This window comes from Podarcis muralis, chromosome 5 (assembly GCF_964188315.1).
Source record: "Podarcis muralis chromosome 5, rPodMur119.hap1.1, whole genome shotgun sequence".
Lineage (NCBI taxonomy): Eukaryota > Metazoa > Chordata > Lepidosauria > Squamata > Lacertidae > Podarcis > Podarcis muralis.
The window spans coordinates 7,947,066-7,970,606 of NC_135659.1; the positions used below are offsets into that span (position 1 = coordinate 7,947,066).

General features: G+C 41.1%; 1 protein-coding gene across 4 annotated transcripts in view; it reads left to right on the forward strand.

Moving 5' to 3' along the window:
- Positions 1-23,541, forward strand: part of RALGPS2 (Ral GEF with PH domain and SH3 binding motif 2) — a 123,596-nt gene that overhangs the window by 38,656 nt on the left and 61,399 nt on the right. For 3 of the 4 annotated variants that reach the window (XM_077928240.1, XM_028732353.2, XM_028732356.2), the window contains exons 2-7: positions 6,664-6,795; positions 7,183-7,290; positions 10,596-10,646; positions 12,826-12,909; positions 21,428-21,517; positions 22,138-22,230. In XM_077928240.1, the coding sequence (XP_077784366.1) occupies positions 6,739-6,795; positions 7,183-7,290; positions 10,596-10,646; positions 12,826-12,909; positions 21,428-21,517; positions 22,138-22,230 (483 nt within the window). In that variant the 5' untranslated portion in view covers positions 6,664-6,738. Of the gene's footprint in view, positions 1-4,990; positions 5,104-6,663; positions 6,796-7,182; positions 7,291-10,595; positions 10,647-12,825; positions 12,910-21,427; positions 21,518-22,137; positions 22,231-23,541 lie in introns of all 4 variants that reach the window. The other variant, XM_028732354.2, reaches the window with a different exon arrangement.

The following is a 23,541-nucleotide window of genomic DNA, read 5'->3' on the forward strand; positions in this document are numbered from 1 at the left end:
ACTCTTTGTTGTACAATTTGATGATGGGAATATAGGATCTGGGAGTAAGAAACCAGGTGTTTTTCTATAGAGAGTGCTGTCCTTTGACTTATGGGTTCACCACTTTGACCCCGCTTTCTGCCAGACATGTTCATGATTTAGTTGGCAACCATTGGCATTCTATATGAATTATCAAAGGGTTTTTTTGTTCCTGCGTTAGATGACAGACTTTTTCACTGTCAGCTGTACTTGAAAAATATCAGGTGTGTTGTTTTGTGAAGAAGCCTCAAATTTTTGATGATCAGATCCAAGAGACTTCTAGACAAAACCCACCTACACATTAAGGGACGGTGCAAGTGTTTGCACTTGAAGTGCCACAGTTTATTTAGGCATAAATTTTGGATTTGTAGATTGTTCATTGTCCAGTATATAGCCACATTTGTGTGCATAGTGCTGAGCATCACTGGCCAGTTGATACTGTGCTTGCATTATTTAAATGTTAGAGAACTTCTGGCTGCTGAGCACAAAAACAGTCATGTTGAACAATTCAAACTGTGCAAGTCTGGTGTATTTATAGAGTAAGCCAATGGTGATTAGTATTGTGAAGGGTTCCAGAGTTCTCATTGGCGTTGAAAAATGCCCACCTGAGGTTTTGAGTTACTTATTGTAAACTGCCCTGCTACGGAGTTTCTGAATCATGTAATCTCTGAAGAATGACTGACCCTGCAGAATGTTTTTGAAACTACTAACTTAGGTTTGGTGCTGTTTAAACATGTTTGGAGGCTGATGTGAAAATCTGGTTTCTGATGCAGGTATTTAAGCTTAGCTGCTAACAAAAAACATGAGCTGTCCTATTTTCTTTTGTTCTGAAGGGAGATTTGTGGTTCCCCTCCATTTTAAGATCTTGCAGTGACTGATGTAATGTCTTGTTGATCATTGACCTGTGGTCATCAAAGTGTACAAAGTGGAAGGAAAGGGAGTTAAGAGTGACAAAATACTGAATTTTAGGTAAACAAAAATACATTTGAGAGAAGGTACTGACAGCTTTTTTTTTATTGAGCAAATGGCTCAGAGCAGAAGATAGATAGATAAACTTTATTTGCATTAGCCAACGGCCATAGCAACATAAAAGAAGCAATATATACAATTAAAAAGACAACAATGGGTAAAAAGGACAATCAAATGATCAAGTTTATCGTTCAGATAGTGGCCCTTAATCTCATTGCACCCTCGATAAACCTAGCAACCTTTGCTGTTGTCTGATCATTTTGACCTGATAACAGAAAGAACAATGTGGCCGCAGATAGGCGGCCTGGGATGGTAAGTAGGAGTGGGGTGATGATCTCATTCTTCAGATCTTTATAAAGGGGACAGGACAGGGGAACATGAGCCACTGTTTCCAGATTACCATCTCCACAGGGGCAGAGTCGTTTCTCAGTTGGAATCTTTTGATACCTGCCCTCAAGTACGGCGGAGGGCATTACATCCAATCTGGCCAGTGTAAAGGCACGTCTGTATTTTGGGATAGTTTATACAAATATGGTGCCAGGGAATCAAACTGAGAGGAGGAAAAAAAGGCATACCAAGGACAGAGTTCCTTTATAATGGCCAGATTGTTCTGTTGCTCTAAGTCCTTCAGACACTGTCCAATTAGCCTTTTTGCTTTAATAAAGCCCATCGTGAGAAGCTGATGTGGGTGGAGCGCGCAGGAGAGGAATTTTTGGTGCACAATTTTGGACCACACACTTTTATGGGGGTCTTCTGTCACTAAGGGCAGTAGACCGGGAGGATTTAGATTTAGACGGAGCCAATAATTAAGAGTAGAAGGGTTAAACTGCTACCTGTACCTGGTTTAAATGATATGAGAGCCCTTGGGGAGAATACTTGTGCAACTACCTTCCCCCAGATTAAAGTGTGACTGAAAGTGCAATATGAGATGGGGTAAAGTGAATCTATAACTTGAAAGGCTCTGCGAGTACAGTGTTTATAAATTTTAAGTTTGAGAAGTACTATGATTGAAAGTGCAAAGCAAACTTTTAGGCTGGAAACATTGTGGGCTAAAGTGTAATATATGGTATTGTCCTTAATTATAGTTAGTTTGGATGGATGCATGATCCTTGGTTCATTTAACCCTTTTAGTTATTGTCTTAACTAGTCCTAGTTTATTGAGATTATCCCTCACCATTGGCCATACTGGCTAGGGCTAACAGGAGTTGGCATCCAACAGCACCTGGAGGGTCACAGAGTTCTCATATTTGCAAATGTTGAGGGTTTTTGAAGTCCAGCTGTATAGGATTTCAGAGAATTAAATCAAGTAAGACTATTTTTAATTATTTTGCAGTTGGCATGTCGTAAAAAAATCAGATGAAAGGTAGTTAAACATCCCCAATACAGGAAGCACTATACAGTGGTGCCCCGCAAGACGAATGCCTCGCAAGACGAAAAACTCGCAAGACGAAAGAGTTTTCCGTTTTTTGAGTCGTTCCGCAAGACGAATTTCCCTATGGGCTTGCTTCGCAAGACGAAACGTCTTGCGAGTTCTTGCAAGTTTGTTTCCTTTTTCTTAAAGCCGCTAAGCCGTTAATAGCCGCAAAGCCGTTAATAGCCGCTAAGCCGCTAATAGCCGTGCTTCGCAAGACGAAAAAACCGCAAGACGAAGAGACTCGCGGAACAGATTAATTTTGTCTTGCGAGGCACCACTGTACAGCAAATTGATGAATCAGGAGGAGTTGTCATTATCCTAGCGAAGCAATCTTTCTTTTGTTACAACAATTTAATTTCTGACTTATTTATAGCGGGGGTTTTCCTGTGTGTAGATCCACCCTAAGAGGGAAATTTTGTTTTTATTAAAGCACATCACAAATGAGGCATTCAGGTAGGAATATCATCACTGGGCACGTGTGTTGGATGGCCTGCTTTCAGGAAGTTGTGAAAGTAGGACACCCCACTCTAGATCAGAGGTTCTCAAAGGGCATGGCACACCACACTGATGTGACAGGAGAGGATAGCAGGTGTGGTGGGAAGATTCAAGGACAATCAAAGAAACATTTAAACATTTCTTTGTAGTGTAATATAGTATAATATAGGAAAAGACAGTACACCACCCGGGACATTCTGTTTCCTCTGCACACTACTGCCTCTGTCCCATTCAGCAGAGAGTCACCTACTACCACCACATGCCTCTTCCTCTGGGACGTGGCAGGAATCTTTCTATCCACTGTCCCTTCCAAAGCCTCTTGGAATCTCCCCCTTGCGTATTGGAGCCTATCTGGATATTGTTGGGATAGGTTACAAAGGCAGGAAACTTATGGCTTGAATACATCCTACTCCTTCCTTTCAGCTTGCCTTCTCCAGAGTGCATTCCCTTTCTCTGATATCATCTCCATGGAAGGTAGCAAGTGGGTTATCAGCATACCTATCCAGGGTCAGTAGCCTTGGATCTGAAGGGGTTAGGTCAAGAACGGGAAAAGACTCCTCCAAGTCCATCACCTCCTGTCTCTTTCTCCTCTGGGGAATGGCAGGAATCATTCTGTGTACTGTACCTTTCACAGCCACCTTGGTGTCTTCTGAGGTTGGCGACTGCTGTCCTAGCTCCTCTGGCCCAGAATACTGCTGTTCTGTGTGCCCAAGAGTCTTGCCCTTGCACAGCGTAACTTTCCACCCTGCTCCCTGCAGCCCCCCGCACAGCCTCAAAATCTGCTCCAGAGGGTTTGGAGAACAATATCCACAGGACACAGGTGGCGCTGTGGTTAAAAGCCTCAGCGCCTAGGGCTTGCCAATCGAAAGGTCGGCGGTTCGAATCCCCGCGGCGGGGTGCGCTCCCGTTGCTCGGTCCCAGCGCCTGCCAACCTAGCAGTTCGAAAGCACACCCCCCCCCCCGGGTGCAAGTAGATAAATAGGGACCGCTTACTAGCGGGAAGGTAAACGGCGTTTCCGTGTGCGGCTCTGGCTCGCCAGAGCAGCGATGTCATGCTGGCCACGTGACCCGGAAGTGTCTCCGGACAGCACTGGCCCCCGGCCTCTTGAGTGAGATGGGCGCACAACCCTAGAGTCTGTCAAGACTGAACCGTACGGGCAGGGGTACCTTTACCTTTTACCTTTATCCACAGGATCCTTCTTGGTCTGTCACTGCCGTTGTCAGTTCAGACCCCACCAATATAAGTGAAGTGAGTTTTGTTTGTTTGCCCTAATGTGAATCTCTTTAAACATGCTTAGAATGAGGCATTCCCCCCCCCCCCCCCAATTCCTCTAAACAAGGAAACTTTACTTATTGGTTTTGGAACAAGTCAGTATATTAAACCATAGAGTCTGAAGGTAGTTAAATATCCTTGTTCTGAATGTGGCAGCCATAGTTTCCTAGTTTGAATGAAATGGGAAGCTGTTTAATTAGAGATTACTTGCTTTGATTGCTTCATTCCATGAAGGAAGAAACAAAGGGCTGCATACAAATCTCAGCTTAATAAGATCAAATTTAATAATATGAATGTGACCAATATCTGATTAAAAATAATTACACTGGAAATCACTATGAAATAGGACCAATAAAAGTTTGTTGGGATTTGTTCTCAGCACAAGGTGGCAGCAATGCATCAAGTAGAAGGCAGACCAGATATTTTTGTAAATCTGCAGTTATCAAAGGTTTACATTCTCATTTTAAAATGATGTCGGCTAAACAGCAGCATGAATATGCATTCTGTAAACTGATGAAAACAAGCAGCGCTCTTAAAATAAACAGCTTAATGCATTAATAGTCTCCGATTAGCTAAGCAATTGGTGATAATCAAGCTAATGTATTCCTTTATTTCGATCTCTTTAAAGCTATTTATTTACATCACAAACTGCTTTCCTGCCAAAGAAAATCCTATTCAAAGCAGCAACCGGCATTGTAATGAGACTACAACATAATATATCATACATGTGCTTAAATACAGAATAATTGTGCGCATAAAATGAGAGTCAGCAGCTGCCAAATGTCTGTCGGAATATATGATTGATTGATTGATTTCCACAGTTCAGAACAGAAGAAGTTTGGCAGCCATTTTTTGGGCAGGGCCATGCCTTAATTGTAGCATTGCAGCCTAAGATACACTGTTTCAAGCAGCAACAAAGCATACATAATTTAAGGTAGAATCTTATGAACACCTGTGGGCTCCAAGTTTTCTTGTTTCAAACAAACCATAGTTAAAATTAACCACAGTCTGTTAGGTAGAGGTGAAGCAGTATATAAATGAAGCAGTATATAAATTCTGTTAAATAATAAAATAAGGCCTCCCCTTGGATGATGGTGTTCCTCATCAGAAATTTTGTTCTATGGGGAGCACTCAGATGTTCCCACAACTTCAGACTAAAACGGTAGTCTAGCAAGAGCTGTCTCGTATAATGGGAGAATGCTGATTGTGTGTGCATTAAAATGATTATTTTCAACAGTGGTGGGAAACCTGCGGCCACCACAGCTAGTTATGCATGCCAGGCCTCCCATTTGAGCCATGAAACTATTTGGTGGAAAACACACCTACTTGTTCAACACCTGATGTCGTATGACATCAGGCATATGGGATAAGTATAATTGTGGCTTCCAAGTGCCAGATTCAAGCTATAGTTTGCAAAGGGATGTTGTTGGTTTTTGCAGCCACGAGTTAAATTTGCCACTGTTTGGATTTGGTGTAGTACTGCTTCCAAATTAAAGCTGGTGCTGCAATGGAATAATCTTTGAAACGCCAAAGGAAGAATCAGGAGTGCAGTTGGCTCTTGATTTTTTTTCTTTGAAATTGCAGTCACCCGGTATCAAGACTGTTAGGTGGCTGGCTCTGTCCACCTATCAAAGTGATCCACCAAGGACTGGCCATCTCCCCTGGTTCACAGCCCCTATTTTTCAGAATATAAACTGGAGACTATATGCATTTAATATAAAACTGGAAAAATAAGACAAAAGCCAACTGGTCCACGGATTAACCATTCATTCACAGTTGGAATGACATTAGAGTTGCAATAATTATTTTTGAATCTTTTTCCATAAAACATCCCAAAGCAATTTAAGAATAACAACTTTTATCAAACCAATTTTATAAGCTTATATATGTTATTGAATCTTCAGGTTTTGTTTAATTTAACTTAGGGGTGAGGAACCTTTTTTAGGCCTAAAGGCTGCGTTCCCTCTTGGCCAACCCTCTGGCAGCTACATGCTATCATTGGGCAGAGAATCTCTCTGTTCCATGGATGAGGCAGGAATGGGAGCAGAAAGACCAAGAAGCAGCAACAAGATCTCACCCCCTTATCCCTTTCTCTGTAGCATTTCTTCTGAACCATCAGAGACTTTTAAGATTTTCTGTCTTAAATTAAAAGCACATGTAGTATTTATACAGATGGAATTCAGGTCCTCTACTATTTTGGCACAAATACTTCACTATTTGATAGTGCACTCAAAATTGAACTTTGTCTCATGAAATAACCAATTAGTTCTAATTTGCTGTTGTGTATCATCCACATATCTTGCCACAATCTTCTGAAGGGTCAGCAAGGGAATCACAATATCAGTTGCATAATATGGTATATTTACTTGATTGAAGTCTTCTGTAATCCCATAGTTGGCCAAACATTCCTGTCCCATGTTACACTTTGGATGATCTGTCTCACTTCCTTGATTTATTTATGGAACCATAAGCTGCTTTTTAAATTTTCTTTTAGGAGTGATGACTCTGAAGATGAATCAGTAAAGCCATCGCTGCAAATGTAGGGCAGTAAATCAATGGTGTGGACAGTATGGACCTAATGAATGGGCAGCCCAGCAATGTTAATATTGCAGCTACTGCTTCAGAGGTAAGGAGTCAGCAATAGTCAGCTTTAAAAAATGCATGAGCATAGTACATGTATACAACAGTGCAGCTTGAAAGAAGAATGTATTTTGGTACGCAATCAGTTCCTGTTCTTTGCTGGAGTATTTTAAGCATGGATCTTGAAACTTTTAAAACTGTTTTTTTTAAAACTTGGGAAGGGTGCCTCTGAAATTTGGTACAGTCTAGGTAAATGGGATGTTTTAGTGGTGCTCTCCCTTTGTGGAATGCTCTCCCCAGGAAAAAATGCCTGGCGCCATCACTGTCGGTCTTTAGTCGCCAGGCTGAGATGTTTTTATTCACCAAAGCCTCTCTTTCGGCTTTTGAGCAGGTATACATTCACATTTTCAATTTTGTATTTTTGTTTTCTTAGAAGAGTAGCAGCTCGGAGTCATTAAGTGACAAAGGTTCTGCTGAACTGAAGAAAAGTTTTGATGCAGTGGTATTTGATGTTCTGAAGGTTACACCTGAGGAATATGCGGTAAGTAATTAATAAGTGAATAGTTTGCTAATTTAATAGTCTTACAATCCAATCCTTTAAATGTTTCCACAGAAGCCCCATTAAACTTAATAGGAGTCACTCCCAGGTAACTGTATAAGAGTCCAGGCTTATTCAATTTTCTCTCTGCCTGTCTACACCTACCTTCTCTTCTCCTAATGTTTATTACATTCAGGGGTTTTTTTTTAAGCTGGAACTTACCTGAACTCAGTTCCGGCACCTCTTTTCTCGATTAATAGCATGATAACATGATTTGCCAGATCCTGCTAGAAGACATTCCTGATAGGGATGATGCCTCCTCCTAGATCAGGCATAGGCAAACTCAGCCCTCCAGATGTTTTGGGACTACAATTCCCACTATCCCTGACCACTGGTCCTGTTAGCTAGGGATGATGGGAGTTGTAGTCCCAAAACACCTGGAGGGCCGAGTTTGCCCATGCCTGTCCTAGATGAATCAGGCAGGACTTCCTGAAGCCTTTTACTTCCTCTCCAGGGATAGGAACCAGCCCTCTCTTCAGACCAACTGTGCCTGTGGTTTGTGATGGTTAGGTCTTCTTTGTCTGAGGAAATTTCTAATCTTTAGGTTTTCTAGTTAGTTAGGATTATTTGCTGTAAGTACGTGAGGAGGGCAGATAATGAGCTGGTTTGCAAGTAGTGCTAAAGTTTAGTTTAGTGCTCTATAATGGGTATTAGTAAAAGGATATATTAATCATAATTGACTCTCTATAGATGCATTTGGGGGGGGGGGTTAACACAAAAGAAAAATGGCTTGTGCCTGTTTTTTAAAACCCAAGGCTTGCACATAAAGAACTCCAGTAGCAGAGTTTAAATCCCATTGTTAGACAGATTTAATGAAACATAGGAATAGGTTTTTAAACCTTCTTTTTAATATGTTCTAGCTCCTTAAGGCAGCTAGCTTCCTTTCCCCCTTTTTCAATAAAACAGAAAAGAGACTGCAAGGTAAGTTTAAAATACTTTACTTACAGTAAACTTAAACTAAAAGCTACCAGGGAAAATATAATTTACATTAATGAGCTTATTTAAGTGAAAACGATGCCCAAAGGTTTATACTGTGAAATTTCATTTAAGTTTAAGTTTGTTTTGTATTGGCTTGTGTTGTACCCATTACCATGGTGAGCTTACTTTCAGTTGCATGTGTGTGAAATGCTGCAGAAGACACTGATTCGGTTGAATTAACATTTATATTAAAGACTTTAATGCCTATATCCTGAAAAAAAATATCTTGTGTACAGTGGAACCTTGGTTCTTGAATGGCTTAGTTGACAAACAAATTGGTTCCCAAATGCTGAAAACCCAGAAGTAAGTGTTCCGATTTTCAAACGTTTTTCGGAAGCTGAACATCCAACATAGCTTCCAGTTTGAGTGCAGGAAGCTGCTGCAGCCAATTGGAAGCCGCGCCTTGGTTTTCGAACGTTTCAAAAGTCGAACGGACTTCTGGAACAAATTACGTTCAAGAACCAAGGTACCACTGTATTAGATTTATCCAATTTGCTTATATAATGCAAGCTGAGTATTAAATATACATTTTCCTTATGTCATTGAGGCATCTTTACTCTTTAATAACATTTACTTAAGTATCCCAGGATTAGGCAGGTGTCATTTTTTATATCCATGTATATCCATTTTTTTATATCCTTTTTTTAAATATTTCTACCCTGATTTGCACACTTCATTCAAATGGCTTATGTATTGAAAATGCTGGTTGTTATCTTTAAAGCTATAAGCAGCCTGGGACCAGACTATCTGTATAACAACCTTTTTCTGTAGAAGGCTTTCCTGAGTGTTTAAATCCTCTGAGAAGCCCCTTCTTTTGATCTTGTCAACATTTGATGTGTATGTGGCAGGAATTCAAGAAAGACTTTTGAACTCCCTATTGAGGGAAGTTTTTTCCCGTAGGCAGGAAAAATAATTTTATTTAAACAGGTATTAGTGAGCTGATCTTTCTTCCCCTCATAGAAATAAATAATGATTTGTATTTTAAATATTTGTTTTTCACTTTGTCTGTACTTATCTGTTTTATTGGTGGTATTGTGTATCATGTAATGTGATTTGGTTATTTGTATTGTGGGTTTTACTATTAGGTGCTATGGGAATTCTTAATGGAAAGGATCCATTACATGCAGAGATTGTTCAGTGGGGGGGAATCTTAGAATAGCAATCATTAATTTCAGCCACTGTTGTATTGGTTTACCAGAATTTATGCTAGTTTTCTTCATTTGAACAAGGCTTTCACTTCTTAAAGGAGATAAATGCCTTCTGTAGCCTCATTGATGATGATACTAGATAGCTCTTTACACTTCAGACCCAACCAACTGATGCTGAGCAAAGTGTTGGACTTCTGGCCTATAACTCCAAGAAGAAGTCAAATGAAGTTTCTCCTGGCAGATCAGGACAAATATGTCACTGCTTTAGTAGCCTCCTTTTTAGCCACAGTCTTACTCGAAAGGTTTCCTAATGATTCATCCTTTCGGGGAACAGACAGGACAAAGCAGAATATCTAAGTGCACACGATCACAAGTGTGACCTTATAACCCTCAGCAGCTTCACCCTTGTCCTTTAATTATCCCAGTGACTTGAAATGTTTTATACTGTGATGCCAATAAAGGGATTTGATTTGATTTGATTTGATACTTTAACAGTGCTGGAAAACTTTTAGACTTCTTAAGGCTTTTTCTGACACATATATATATAGAGAGAGAGACCCTATTATAGTTGAACATAATAGTCACTGCTTCCAACATTTACACAATCCAGATCTGTCTTTGAAAAGGCACGATCAGTTTACACTCCTCTTCTGGATTCCTAGCATCTAAGCCAGGAGTCAGCAAACTTTTTCAGCAGGGGGCCGGTCCACTATCCCTCAGACCTTGTGGGGAGCCGGACTATTTTTTGGGGGGGGGGGGATGAACGAATTCCTATGTCCCACAAATAACCCGGAGATGCATTTTAAATAAAAGGACGCATTCTACTCATGTAAAAACACGCTGATTCCCGGACCATCCATGAGCAGGATTTAGAAGGCAATTGGGCCTGATCCGGCCCCAGGTCCTTAGTTTGCCTACCCATGATCTAAGCCTCTGCCACTGTAGATTTTCTCTTTTACAGGAAGCAGAGATGGCTCTTTGTAGGGTCGAGGAACAATGGGAGGGCACACCATTTTATGATGGCCATTTCTCTAGTATTTAATAATAAAAAGCTGGCCCAATCTTGAAACATTCATTTCAAAAGGACACAACTCTTACTTTCCTTCTCACTTTTTTTCAAAGGGCCAGATAACACTAATGGATATTCCTGTATTTAAAGCTATTCAGCCTGAGGTAAGTTTTTCTTACACAACCTTTTGATTGTAAATACTGTAAAATCCAAGCCAGATTTCCTTATTATGTCAACCCATGCATATATTCTGGAACTAAATATGAGTGCCACTATGTGTATGCATGTACAAATAATTTGTGTTTCATGTTACATAATTTTTAAATGGTACCTAGTGGTGTCATCTGGAGTAATTTGGTTGACCAGTGAACTGTTAGTTGGTAGGCAAAGGAAGAAAACGGTACATTGAAGTATACTTTTGCTATTCAGTTATTCTTCTTATAGATCGTATGGAATTGAACCTCTAGGGAGACAGGTGGATTTTTTTTTTGTAGTTTTCCTGAGTGAGTTTGAATGTTGAGAAAATATTTAATTCATGTTCCAAACATTCTATGATAACAAAGTGGAAGATTACAGATACAAGGACACTGAAGTTATTAGCCAGCCATAATTTGTGGTGACCACTAATTACCGGTATTATGCTCCCCCAAGTCATCTCTGCCTGCAAGAAAGCTTGCAGCAGGGTAGGAAAGTATTGGATATTTGGCCGAACTTTTGATTATGATGGGGTGGGGAGCTTTTTTGGGCTGATGGCTGCATTATCCTGGTGGAAAACTTCTCAGCAGCCACACTCCATTAGCAGGTGGTGCTCAAACAAATGTAGGTATGGTCAGACCCACAATCACACATTTTCATTGAGAAGAAAGGCATAAATTCACTTTGTGGAACTCCATTCAAGTTTCATCTTCCATTTTCTGTGGACTGTTTTTACAGGCACATTTTCTGTCCTGACTGTGCAAAGTAGCACTGACATGAAGGTAGTTGTTTCTAAATGAGAAATAATTGTGGATCAGAGCAAAGTACAGTCTTCTTGCAAGGATTTCTAAACCATTTTGTTGCATTTCCTGAAATTATAAACTAATTTTTTTAAAAACTGCATTCACTAGCATGCATGTTTTATTTTAAAATGACTTCTCTGTTTCTCAAATGAAATCATGCACAAGTGGGTTAAATAAATATGTTTTGTTTTGGGGTGTCCAGTTTGATAAAGCTATTCCTGCATGAATAACTATTCTGTTTAAAGATGAAAATTCAGTTCTTTCGTAAGCATCCTTTAATGATGGCCTTCAAGCTGCTGTGAAATGAGCAGTTGCTTAACATAACAAATCCAGCCTAGGCTGTTTCGTTTTCTCTGAATATGTCCTTAACTTGCCTTACTTTAAGGATTTGCAATATTTGTGGTATACTTAATTGTGTGTACCTATTTAAGCACACTCCAGATCAAATTAACGTCTTCCAAAAGGAGTTTCTTATAGGAACTAACACTGTACCTCAGTTTGGTAAATACTGCTTTCACACTAGATTACAGAAGGGTTATTGTAACAGCCTGGCAGATATAAAATACATCATAGAGGTGGTTTAAAATAATTGTTAATGTTTTATCATTGAAATTAATGAACACTGCTTCTTTAACAAAATTAGTTCTGAGCAAAATTGTTTATCTTGGAATTATTGTTGCACTGTCTAAATACTTAATCATTTCCTATTTTTAGAATATACCTATCAAATCAGCAGAATTTGGCATCCAAAGCATTTTTACTAATAAAATCTGCTTTTGAGAATTAAACTTTACATACTGTACATATGCATTACCATTATCTTCCAGTTAGCAGTGGACAATCTGTGAGATGCTGCAATCCTGTCTTCAGTCTAGCATCCTTGTAAACACAAAAAATTACCAGAGAATGGATAGTGTTAAAAAGCAGTTGTAGGGATATAGAGCAGCAAAGGTGGAGCAGCAGGTAGGACCTGGAGGGAGCAGAATGCACTTGCAGTAACCAGAAAAAGAGTGTGAGTGACTGCTTTTATCTTGTCTGAACATCTTGGCTGCTGTCCCAAGGGAACTTCCACATAGAAGCCTCCACTCCCCAAGCTGGTAGCTTCCTTGCAGACAGTGCCAGCAATTAGATCTTGGTGCAGAACCTGCAGTGGCTAGACGGCTAGGCATCCTTTATATATCAGAATTGCAGTCTTATTGGCAACCGTTAGGAAAAGTGTTGTTTTGTGTTTTATTTGATGCACTGTGTTAACTGCACTGATGATAAAATAAGAAAATCCTACCTTGTTTCAAAATGTGGGTAAACAGTTACATCAGCCTTAAACTATTTCTCACTGTTAACCCAGGAACTGTCAAGCTGCGGTTGGAATAAAAAAGAAAAATACAGTTCTGCACCAAATGCAGTTGCCTTTACAAGAAGATTCAACCATGTAAGTTTTCAGTTTACATGTGGCACCTTTGCTGTGTACATAAAATCATTCCATTTACATTAAGCTTTAAAAGACGTAACTTATTTCTTTTGTTAAATGTTGCTGTGTATTTGACTGGACAGTGTTTTGGATTTCCTCTCTGGCTGCATGTATGATAATTAGCTGTTTTAAAACTGTTTTGAACCTTTATTCTTATTAAGCTAGCTTGTTATTTTCATCCCAGAATTGACCGTGTTTGGAGAGTGCGCTGAAGGAATGGGCAGAATATGCACTGGGATCTAGTATTTTATATTAGATCAGCAAGAATTTCTGACTCCTGACTGTTTGACAATACCAGAAACATGAAGGCCTTTTCATTTCATTTCTTTAAACTAGACTGTTAGGATTCCTGAACAGTAGTTTCAAGTGTAGATATGGACTTGTATATGGAGCGCCATAGCTTTTCAGACTACTATGTTTTGAGCTCTCCGAAATACTGTCCTGTATCCCTGCACTCCCATTGCGAAGTTCTTTCCCCCACCCATTTAAATTATCATTATTATTTTTTCATCTTCATCTCCAGTGGTAGGTTTGTTCCAAAACAGATCCTCTTCAGCTCCTGTGTCCCTACCCTTAAAATTAGTTTAGAGGCTGCTCTGCTACCTTTTTAAATTTTAAGTGCCAACAGTCTGGTTCCAGTCTGGTTCTGTCCCTTTTCTATAAGCCCAGGTTGTTCCAAAATGTTCTGCAGTGCCAAACCCCTCCTCCCTGCTCCGCTGTCTCATCCATGCATTGAGACTACACAGCTTTGCCTGTCAAGCTGACCTTGTGCATGGAATTGGTAGCATTTTGGAGAAAGCTACATTGAAGGTCTTTGCTTTCAGCATCCTACCTAGCAACCTAAGTTTCCTTTCCAAGACCTACATTTCCCTATGTCATTCATGTCAACGTGCATCATGACCACTGACCCTTCTGCTAGGCTATCTAGATGACAGGTGACACCTGCAACCTTTGCACCAGGCAAGCAATTCACCATTTGGTCTGCATGCCCGTTATACACCCAGGGTGTTGATTAAATGGGAAGTGGGCAAAGGATGGTGAGTTAATTGGGGGTTACCTTCCTGGGGTAGATTAGTGGGCTTTTCTTTTTAACACTTTCCCAAAGTTGGGGTTTAGTATGGTTTTTTCATTTACCATGGCCTCTCAAGCTTTCCCTATTAGGTAGAGCTGAGAACGAAGTTCTACAAGTTTACCACCCCTAGGTTTTAGCACCTGATCTATAAGTCATTACAGGATTTAGCTACTAGCACACGGTGCCTTTATTACTCTAGGCTGATGTTTTAATTAACTAACAAAGGCCTCATCCACAGTTTCGTTTATCCCGTGCTTCACTGGCCGTGCCTTGGTGGCACAAGAGTCTCTGGGATATGGAAAGTCTCAGCATCCAATTACAGCACAACACTACCTAGAATATAAACGCTCCATGTGCTAACTACAACTTCAGTGACAGTTTGCATGGCACGTGTTTGTGCTGCACACAGCCACACCTTCATACAAGTGTATGCTATGGACGTCATGCTAGTAATGCTGGACTCACCAAGATGTACCATGGTGACTACAAGCACAAGACATTTTGCAGAGAATATATGGAACTTCATACAAAGTTTCCCTCTACAGCTTGAGGCCGGGCCGGGATCTTTGCTAAAATTGCTGTGGTCTCAAACCCAGTCAAGGAACTATTGGCAGCATATAATATGACGAATACATCAAAGGGGGCCTTGTGGACAGGGCCTCTTCACAAGGTATAGCCAGAGAAGCAAGGACTGTGTAACCAGTCCCATAAGGAACTGCATTCTCCTCCTTGCATGGAGGGCTCAGAGGGCCACTAATTAATAAGGGTTCCCTAACAGTGGTCTGTGAGGGGCACGGGTGGCACTGTGGACTAAACCACAGAGCCTAGGACTTGCCGATCAAAAGGTCGGCGGTTTGAATCCCCGCAACGAGGTGAGCTCCCGTTGCTCAGTCCCTGCTCCTGCCAACCTAGCAGTTCGAAAGCACGTCAAAGTGCAAGTAGATAAATAGGTACTGCTCCGGCGGGAAGGTAAACGGCGTTTCCGTGCGCTGCTGTGGTTCGCCAGAAGCAGCTTAGTCATGCTGGCCACATGACCCAGAAGCTGTACGCCGGCTCCCTCGGCCAACAAAGCGAGATGAGCGCCGCAACCCCAGAGTCGTCGGCGACTGGACCTAATGGTCAGGGGTCCCTTTACCTTTAACAGTGGCCTGCAACCTTATTTCAGGTGGTCTGTCTTTTAAGAAGAGGAGCAGGGGTTGTGAACAATGGCAGCAGTGACTGTTCTGGGATGGAAGTGACAGGAGGAAGCAACTTGAAAGAAGTGGAGAGAGGATTAGGAGCCAGAAGTGTTCCTAATTTTACTGAATTACAATAAAATATTACAATTAAGATGCTGACTTTAGCAGACAATACCGAATTAGAAAAATATCTGCCGCAGAAGCTGTGTGTGTGTGTGTGTGTGTGTGTGTGTGTGTGTGTGTGTGTGTGTGTGTGTGTGTGTTCATTAATTAAAGCCATTCAGAGATATTCTGTGTTGCTCATTGTTAACATATCTGTTACAAGAGTGGACTTTTTTATGTCTATTAGAGCTGATGAGTTAGTGCCTTCATTCTAAATGCATTCTATTTTTAATATCTATTAAAAATAAAATGGTATGAACAGCTTCTCATAGCTACATCTCACTGCAAAGACAGTCAAGGTCGGGTATTGGAATATGCACATTCCATGAGACATAGATTTTCAGACAAATAATTGACACCAGTGTAGCAGCAGTTCTCACACAACATAGTTAATTCCAGACAATGGGGCTTTTCTTCACAAACTGGAGGTGAAAGGTACAATATATGTAGAAACTGCAATTTGCATCACCTACTTCCCCTACTTCAAAATCTGAGTTTAGAGGTTACTCATGCACTTTAGCACAGCTTCTACAGATGTGAAAGTAGTTAACTAATTAGCCATGGAAATACTAGAATCCTCTTGACATACTACAGTCTACTGCACAATACCCTTGCTAGTTTTAAAATTCAGAATGCTCTTACTAAAAGCCATCTGTAAGCCATTTACTACTACCATCCTTGCCAAATGTGAATACTGTTACACTTTTCGGAAGAGTGGAAGAAAATTGGAAGATGGTATTCATTGTACTGTTTATATTCAGAAATAGTCTTGAAGGAGGGTGATTCCAGTAGAAAAAAGTGAACAAAAAGTAGAAAATAAATGATTTTACGCATTACTGTATATTCAAGTGGAATTCACACCTTTTTACAGAAAGAACAGGTTGCTTACTTACAGCTGTGGCTGGATTCTGCGGCCGCATAGACATTGTTTTAAAACTTTGGAGAGATCTGGAGATCTGTCAACCTCCACCCTCAAGAGGGGGCTCCTCTTGGTTCCTGAGGGGCTGCATGCAGTGACTATATGAGGAAGTTTCAGAGAAGAACAGATTAAACTTTCTATTACGGAATGTTTTCATGATGTACAGGCACTGAAGTAGAGTATACCTTACCTCTGGAAATCAGGCGCACGCAGAGGACGTTTTGACGGGGTGTGGGGGTAATTGGTTTGCTTTCGTTCTTGTTATTATTCTGTGTTTTGTGTTCTTTATCTTGAATTTTTATGTTGCAAATTCTTATCTGTGGATGAAGGGTGGTATACAAATTTAATAAATGATAATGATAATAAGTAATACGTGTTAGTGGGGACTAACATATAACAGTGCAAGCAAGTCCTTTCCAAGGGAGGGAGGCAGCAGGTCTTGCTGTATCAGCTGTGCTAGGTGCCGTTTGATTTTTGTATACAGTGGTGCCTCGCAAGACGAAATTAATTCATTCCGCGAGTTTTGTCGTCTTGCGATTTTTTTCGTCTTGTGAAGCACGGTGTCGGGAAAGTTTTGGAAAAGCTTCAAAAATCACCAGTCTTAAAAAACCTCAAAAAAGGCTACCACACCACGTTCTATGAGTTGCTCCTCGAAGTCAAGTCGCAACTGTATTAACGGTGTTAAGAAAAAGGAAACAAACTTGTAAGACGTTTCCGTCTTGCGAAGCAAGCCCATAGGGAAAATCGTCTTGCGAAGCAGCTCAAAAAACAAAAAACCCTTTCGTCTAGTGAGTTTTTTGTCTTGCGAGGCATTCGTCTTGCGAGGTACTACTGTACAATTTGAATTCTGTCATATAACTACTATTTGGCATTATGGGCAGCAGCATTTATTTGGTTCCTCTCAGTTTTCATGCCATATTGCACAGTTAAGTCTTCAAATAAATGTAGGATGCATATAACATACAGGGTCACGGCATTTTTTTTTTTTTTGAAATCTTTGCTCTAGGGTGATAGCATGCTATGGAGGATATTGCACTGTACTTAACTAACAAGGCGAATAGCAAGAGCTACCAAATCCCAATTTTGGTGTCAATAAAAATGGTCCATTTAGGTACAAAGTCAAAATGGCAGGCGAAGAGTAAAATGGCTTTGCAGCTTAAAATTGCCCAATGCAATGAGTTAGCTCATTTGCACAGGCTCCATATGTTTCCTGGACCAATGGCATATACTTAACTTGTTTGCTTATACTTAATGAGTCGGAGCATTACAGGGCTGGAGGATGTTATTCCAGGGGAGTGATATTAGGAATCCGGAATCAGCAGAGTTAAGGGGCGGTTCCAGGGGATCTGGTGTTCTAGATAACAAAATGTTTTCCAGGATATTCATAGCTAGCCCAGCAATGTAGTGGGAGCCCCAAAGGCCCACCAAGCTTCATTTGTCACAATTGAGGTCAATGCTTTGTGGTTCCCAAACAATTAACCTGGGTTCCATAGAACTCATCTCATATGTTGCTGGAATAGAGAATTTTTCTTAAGGGATTGTATTCCCTCAAGATTCCTAATTCCAGCTGTGGAAAATAACAAACACAGGAAAGACATAATGACACAACGGGGAGAAAGCATGGAAACAGGCTATTTAAAGGTGGAGCAGCCTGTCTTGAAGTATCCCATGGAGGTCTAGCAGCAGGCTGAAATATTGGTTGGCTAGGTGGAACAGACGGAACCATAGAAGAGCTGGATTGAGGAAGACTGAACAGTGGTGTTTCATGGTAGAAGATAATTAAATATTTGGTTTCCGGGGTAGGGGATACCCGAGATGAAAGGTGATTGGACTGAGGATTAGGCTGGATGGAAGGAGTACAGTGGTACCTCGGGTTACATACGCTTCAGGTTACATACGCTTCAGGTTACACACTCTGCTAACCCAGAAATAGTGCTTCAGGTTAAGAACTTTGCTTCAGGATAAGAACAGAAATCGTGCTCCGGCGGCGCGGCAACAGTGGGAGGCCCCATTAGCTAAAGTGGTGCTTCAGGTTAAGAACAGTTTCAGGTTAAGAACGGACCTCCAGAACGAATTAAGTATGTAACCAGAGGTACCACTGTACTCCAAAATAATAGTTTTATGTGTGGTTGTCACTGCACATAAAAAAAATACAAGTTTCCTGTCACAGACTGATTGGACAGTCCTAGGGGGGAAAGGTGATGGTCAATACCTAATCAGGGCAGAGTGTCCCAAGTGCAGACCATATTTCTGCTTGAGTAACGGAGATGCATATATATATATATTTTACTAATTAGATAAGTGTGGGCTGCTTAGGGTGGGCTGTGTTGCCCCCTATGATTCTGCGGACAAAAATTAAGCAGGGTTGCTCCGTATGTAAGTACCATTGCCTGACTTCTCACAACACCCTGAATCTCATTTTTTTCAGGAATTAATGCAGAATTCTGAAATTCTTGACTCTTTATATTAAATCCAAAACCAAAATTGTAGAATACATAGAACATATCTTTTGAGAAAATATGGGTGAGCAGGAGTGTCTCTTTGTTCAGGGATTCCAGTGCTCAAAAGGACTTACTCATATAGCGTAAATTTCAGCCCTGCTTAGAACTGCCACTGTACTGGCCTGGACATTGAGATTTCCTCTAGGCATTCTCAAGAGCCTGTGCACACCCAGGATGACTCCCACCCACCCAGAACAATGGTAAAGGTAAAGGTACCCCTGCCCGTATGGGCCAGTCTTGACAGACTCTAGGGTTGTGCGCCCATCTCACTCAAGAGACCGGGGGCCAGCGCTGTCCGGAGACAGTTCCGGGTCACGTGGCCAGCGTGACAAGCTGCATCTGGCAAGCCAGAGCCGCACACGGAAACGCCGTTTACCTTCCCGCTAGTAAGCGGTCCCTATTTATCTACTTGCACCCGGGGGTGCTTTCGAACTGCTAGGTTGGCAGGCGCTGGGACCGAACAACGGGAGCGCACCCCACCGCGGGGATTCGAACCGCCGACCTTTCGATCGGCAAGCCCTAGGCGCTGAGGCTTTTACCCACAGCGCCACCCGCGTCCCCGGGACATTGAGATTTCCTCTAGGCATTCTCAAGAGCCTGTGCACACCCAGGATGACTCCCACCCACCCAGAACAATGACACATCACCAATTTATTCAGAAAGGCCCTTCAAATCACTTGAGGTGATAGGGGTGCAAGAAGGCAGCAGTTATTGCATGATTGCAAGTTCAGAGTCCCATTGTGCATGTGTGTTTGTTACATTAGTCACTGGAGTCTAGCTGCTGTTCCAAAGCCATAAGAGACATATTTCTCTCTTGTCATTTTTATTCCTTTTCAACAGTACATTAAAGCACAAACGCCTCCCTTGTATAAATTTTTACGCTTTGGAAAAGCTTTCCAACTTTAAATTATTCTAGTGGTAAACTTTGGGTTTTGGTTTGGAATTCCAGAGCCTCTGTGGCATCAACAGCAATGCAGAACTAAAGAGAGGTGAATTCCAAGGCTGTATTATATATAAACACATGTGGGGCTCTGCAACTTCATTATGAGATAAACTAGGTAAACACTTGATTGGAGTGACAAATCCAGCTAAATTTCTCAAGAAACACATTCCTACTTTTATTGGAAACTAAACTTTACAATTCTCTAAAAGATGCAGACTTCGGTGTCGAGACTATTTCTCACCACATGCTGTGTACCTGAAATATGTGTCCAAATAATTCCCTGTTGCTCAAATCAGCATGTGAGTTTTAGTACCTCCTAGGTTCCCCTTTCTCCCTTAAATCCACAGTGCCTGCAGTCAAGGCTAAAAGTCAATGCCAAATTAGCTGTGAGGCTCACCAGATAGTTTGCCTTTGTGCCATTTTTATTATTAATAGCAATACTTCATTGCAGTGCTTTTTTCTAAAAAAAAATGTTTAGGGGTACTCATATTGAAATACTGCCCCCCAATGAGACCGAACAGATTCACAAAATGTTTAGGGGTATGCATACCCCTGCCCCCCGAAAAATAAAGCACTGCTTTATTTAATTGGGGGTGTTGTGTTTATATAACTAACAATAAAAAGCAAAGTAAAACAAAACAAGGGAAAGGAGGGAGGAATGGATCAGCATTCACAGGTTAGGCTCATTTTCAGTTTACAGAGGTATATTACCTGCACATTCAGTGTAGCCTTGTCAGCCTACTGATTTATATAATATAACCTACTGATTAATAATACTTATTCCTTTATTTAATCTATTATATGTAGCTAGGTTATGTATGGGATGCGGGTGGCGCTGTGGGTTAAACCACGGAGCCTAGGACTTGCCGATCAGAAGGTTGGCGGTTCGAATCCCCGTGACGGGGACCTAGCAGTTCGAAAGCACAAAGTGCAAGTAGATAAATAGGTACCGCTCCAGCGGGAAGGTAAACGGTGTTTCCATGCGCTGCTCTGGTTCGCCAGAAGCGGCTTAGTCATGCTAGCCACATGACCCGGAAGCTGTACGCCAGCTCCCTTGGCCAATAAAGCGAGATGAGCGCCGCAACCCCAGTGTCTGTCACGACTGGACCTAATGGTCAGGGGTCCCTTTACCTTTACTTTTTAGGTTATGTATGGTGAATAAAGATAGGCCATCTGTTCGTTGTAGGCAGCACAGCAGAGTGGGGTTAACCCTTTGCTCCTGCCGCAGTCCTGAGCAGAATCGGTCACACCCAACACAGCTGCTGTTTCAGAATGCAAAGAGGAGCTTTCCTCCCATTGTTGATGACAGGCATTTGGGGATGCATTTACTGAAACTGAAATTTGTATTGGGGTTGAAATTGATATCAATTTCATGGCATGGTAGTAGTAAGTTTGAATTAGTTATAGTATTTAATGTTTTTAAGTATTAGTACTATGTATACATGTTACACATTTTATCTTCTTAGTAGGTTCACTATGCAATTCTTGTTAAATGTTAATATAATTAGATTAAACAGCAAAACTTTAGAAACGCTCATAGTAGTGAATGAATTTGCATGTTTCTGGTAACTAATTAGGTTGCTAACGAAAATCAATTTTCATAACGTGAAAACACATGAGAATGCCAAAATCCCCAGTCTTTTAACAATACCACTTTTTATTTTCTATTTTTATATGTATTGTTACTTCTTTCTCTTTTTTTAGGTAAGTTTTTGGGTAGTTAGAGAGATTCTTCATGCACAGACATTAAAAATACGAGCTGAAGTTCTGAGCCACTATATTAAAACAGCTAAGGTAAGAAACTTTTGTTCTGGAGCCTTTATCAGGGTTGATAGAGACCTAGGTACCCTCAGTAAATATTTGGCTCCATTAACATATAACTAGAGGAAATGTGTGGCCTTGTTAGTTATATGAACTCTAACCTGGAATAGTTGAACAATATTCAGTGATGATGATTCCTGATTATACTTTGAAAGAGCAAACAAAAGGTGTTAAGTGTAATATTGCTAATACATTTGTTTGGGGTATGGTGTGGCAAGAATACTTTCTGGGACATGATGCAGATAAATGATTATTTTCTATCCAGTGGCTAGTATATGACTAAGTCAGGAATGCCACATCACTGCCCATGGGTGTTTAGATTGGTGACTTAACTATGGTTTATTGGCCAGTGTTTAGTCTATTTCAGACCAAGGTCACACACAAAGCTTATCTATTAGGTCGTAGTCATGAAGGTATGCTTTTCAATTACACCTTTATCATAATTATTTGGAGAGGTATAATTTTCCTCCATTTTCCAGTTTTTTGTTCATGATGCCACTTGACTTTTGTAAAATAGGCTGATGATTTAAGTTGTGGCAAACTCAATACATTACAGTACTAGACACTAAACTTCTGTTTTGTTCTGTTCTCAGAAACTCTATGAGTTGAATAATCTGCATGCTCTTATGGCTGTGGTGTCTGGATTACAAAGTGCCCCCATCTTCAGGTTGACCAAAACTTGGGCGGTGAGTGAACTTGGGTGTTAACACTGAGTTAGGGATTTGTGCAGTGGAAGCGGAATGATTAATAATAATAATAATTTAATTAATTAATTTAATTGCCGGGCTCAGAGCGGCAAACATCATACAAGTAAGACAATGCATAAACACAAGCAATCAATAAATTAAGATACGTCCCGCAATTAATTCAAACAAATTAAAATTAAAACTGGACAAGTGGCAATCTTCAGGTTAAAATTGAAGGCAGTTACCAACTGTTTCCACTGTGAGCAGGCTGGGAACCTCCTTTGTGCTTGTTGTTATACAAGGAGAAAATGAGTCAGACTGAACTCAGACCAAAGGCCTGGCGGAACAGCTCCGTCTTGCAGGCCCTGCAGAAAGATGTCAAATCCCGCAGGGCCCTAGTCTCTTGTGAGAGAGCATTCCACCAGGCCGGGGCCACGGCCAAAAAGGCCCTGGCTCTGGTCGAGGCCAGTCTGATCTCTCTGGGGCCCGGAATCTTTAGGATGTCATTATTTGCAGACCGTAAGGTCCTCCATGGGGCATACCAGGAGAGGCTGTTTACCAGCAGCTCCCCGTTTACAGGTGTCCAGTATGTGTGCAACTGTGTATACGGGCATCGCACCGAATCTGGAAGGGACCTGGAAACGTCATAAAGACGTCACTGAAATGTCACTAAAAGAGAGGGATGGGGGCGGGGCGGAACAGGGTGTCTGTAGGCTTATTATGGGGTTTTTAATTATACCGACACATGTGTGGGGCCTTGGAATGTAACCCCTGCATAAATGGGGCCTGCCTGTAGTTGATTTCACATAGGGTACTTGTTGCACCATAGGAGCCAACTCCTAGGGGCTGTTAAGACTTCGGCCTCCCCCACAATAAAATATTTTAAGGGGCTGGGCCTCCACAAAGTTGGCGGACATTCCCATTCAAATGGTGTGTGTGTGTGCGCACAGCACCATATGGTCGATTATGTGGGGTGAGGCTTACCTGGGCCCCCACAATATTTTATTCAAGTTGACGCCCTGGTGTTGCACATAATATAAACTTACCTAAATCCCTTCAGTTCCCTTTGAAGTCTATCCTTATGAGTGACCGTTCATCTTCACTTATTCCTGACGGACTGATCTCAGAAAGCTTAGATTATCAATGCCCTTTCTTTGTGTTTGTTCTCTGTTAAATAGACTCCTAGAGAGTGATTCAGTGCCCCTTCTGTTAATATTCATTCAACCGTCCTGTAATTTGGCATCCTTTTGTAAACATTCATTTATCATCCCAGGTGAGAACTATAACTGACTCAGTGGCTGTGTGTACGAC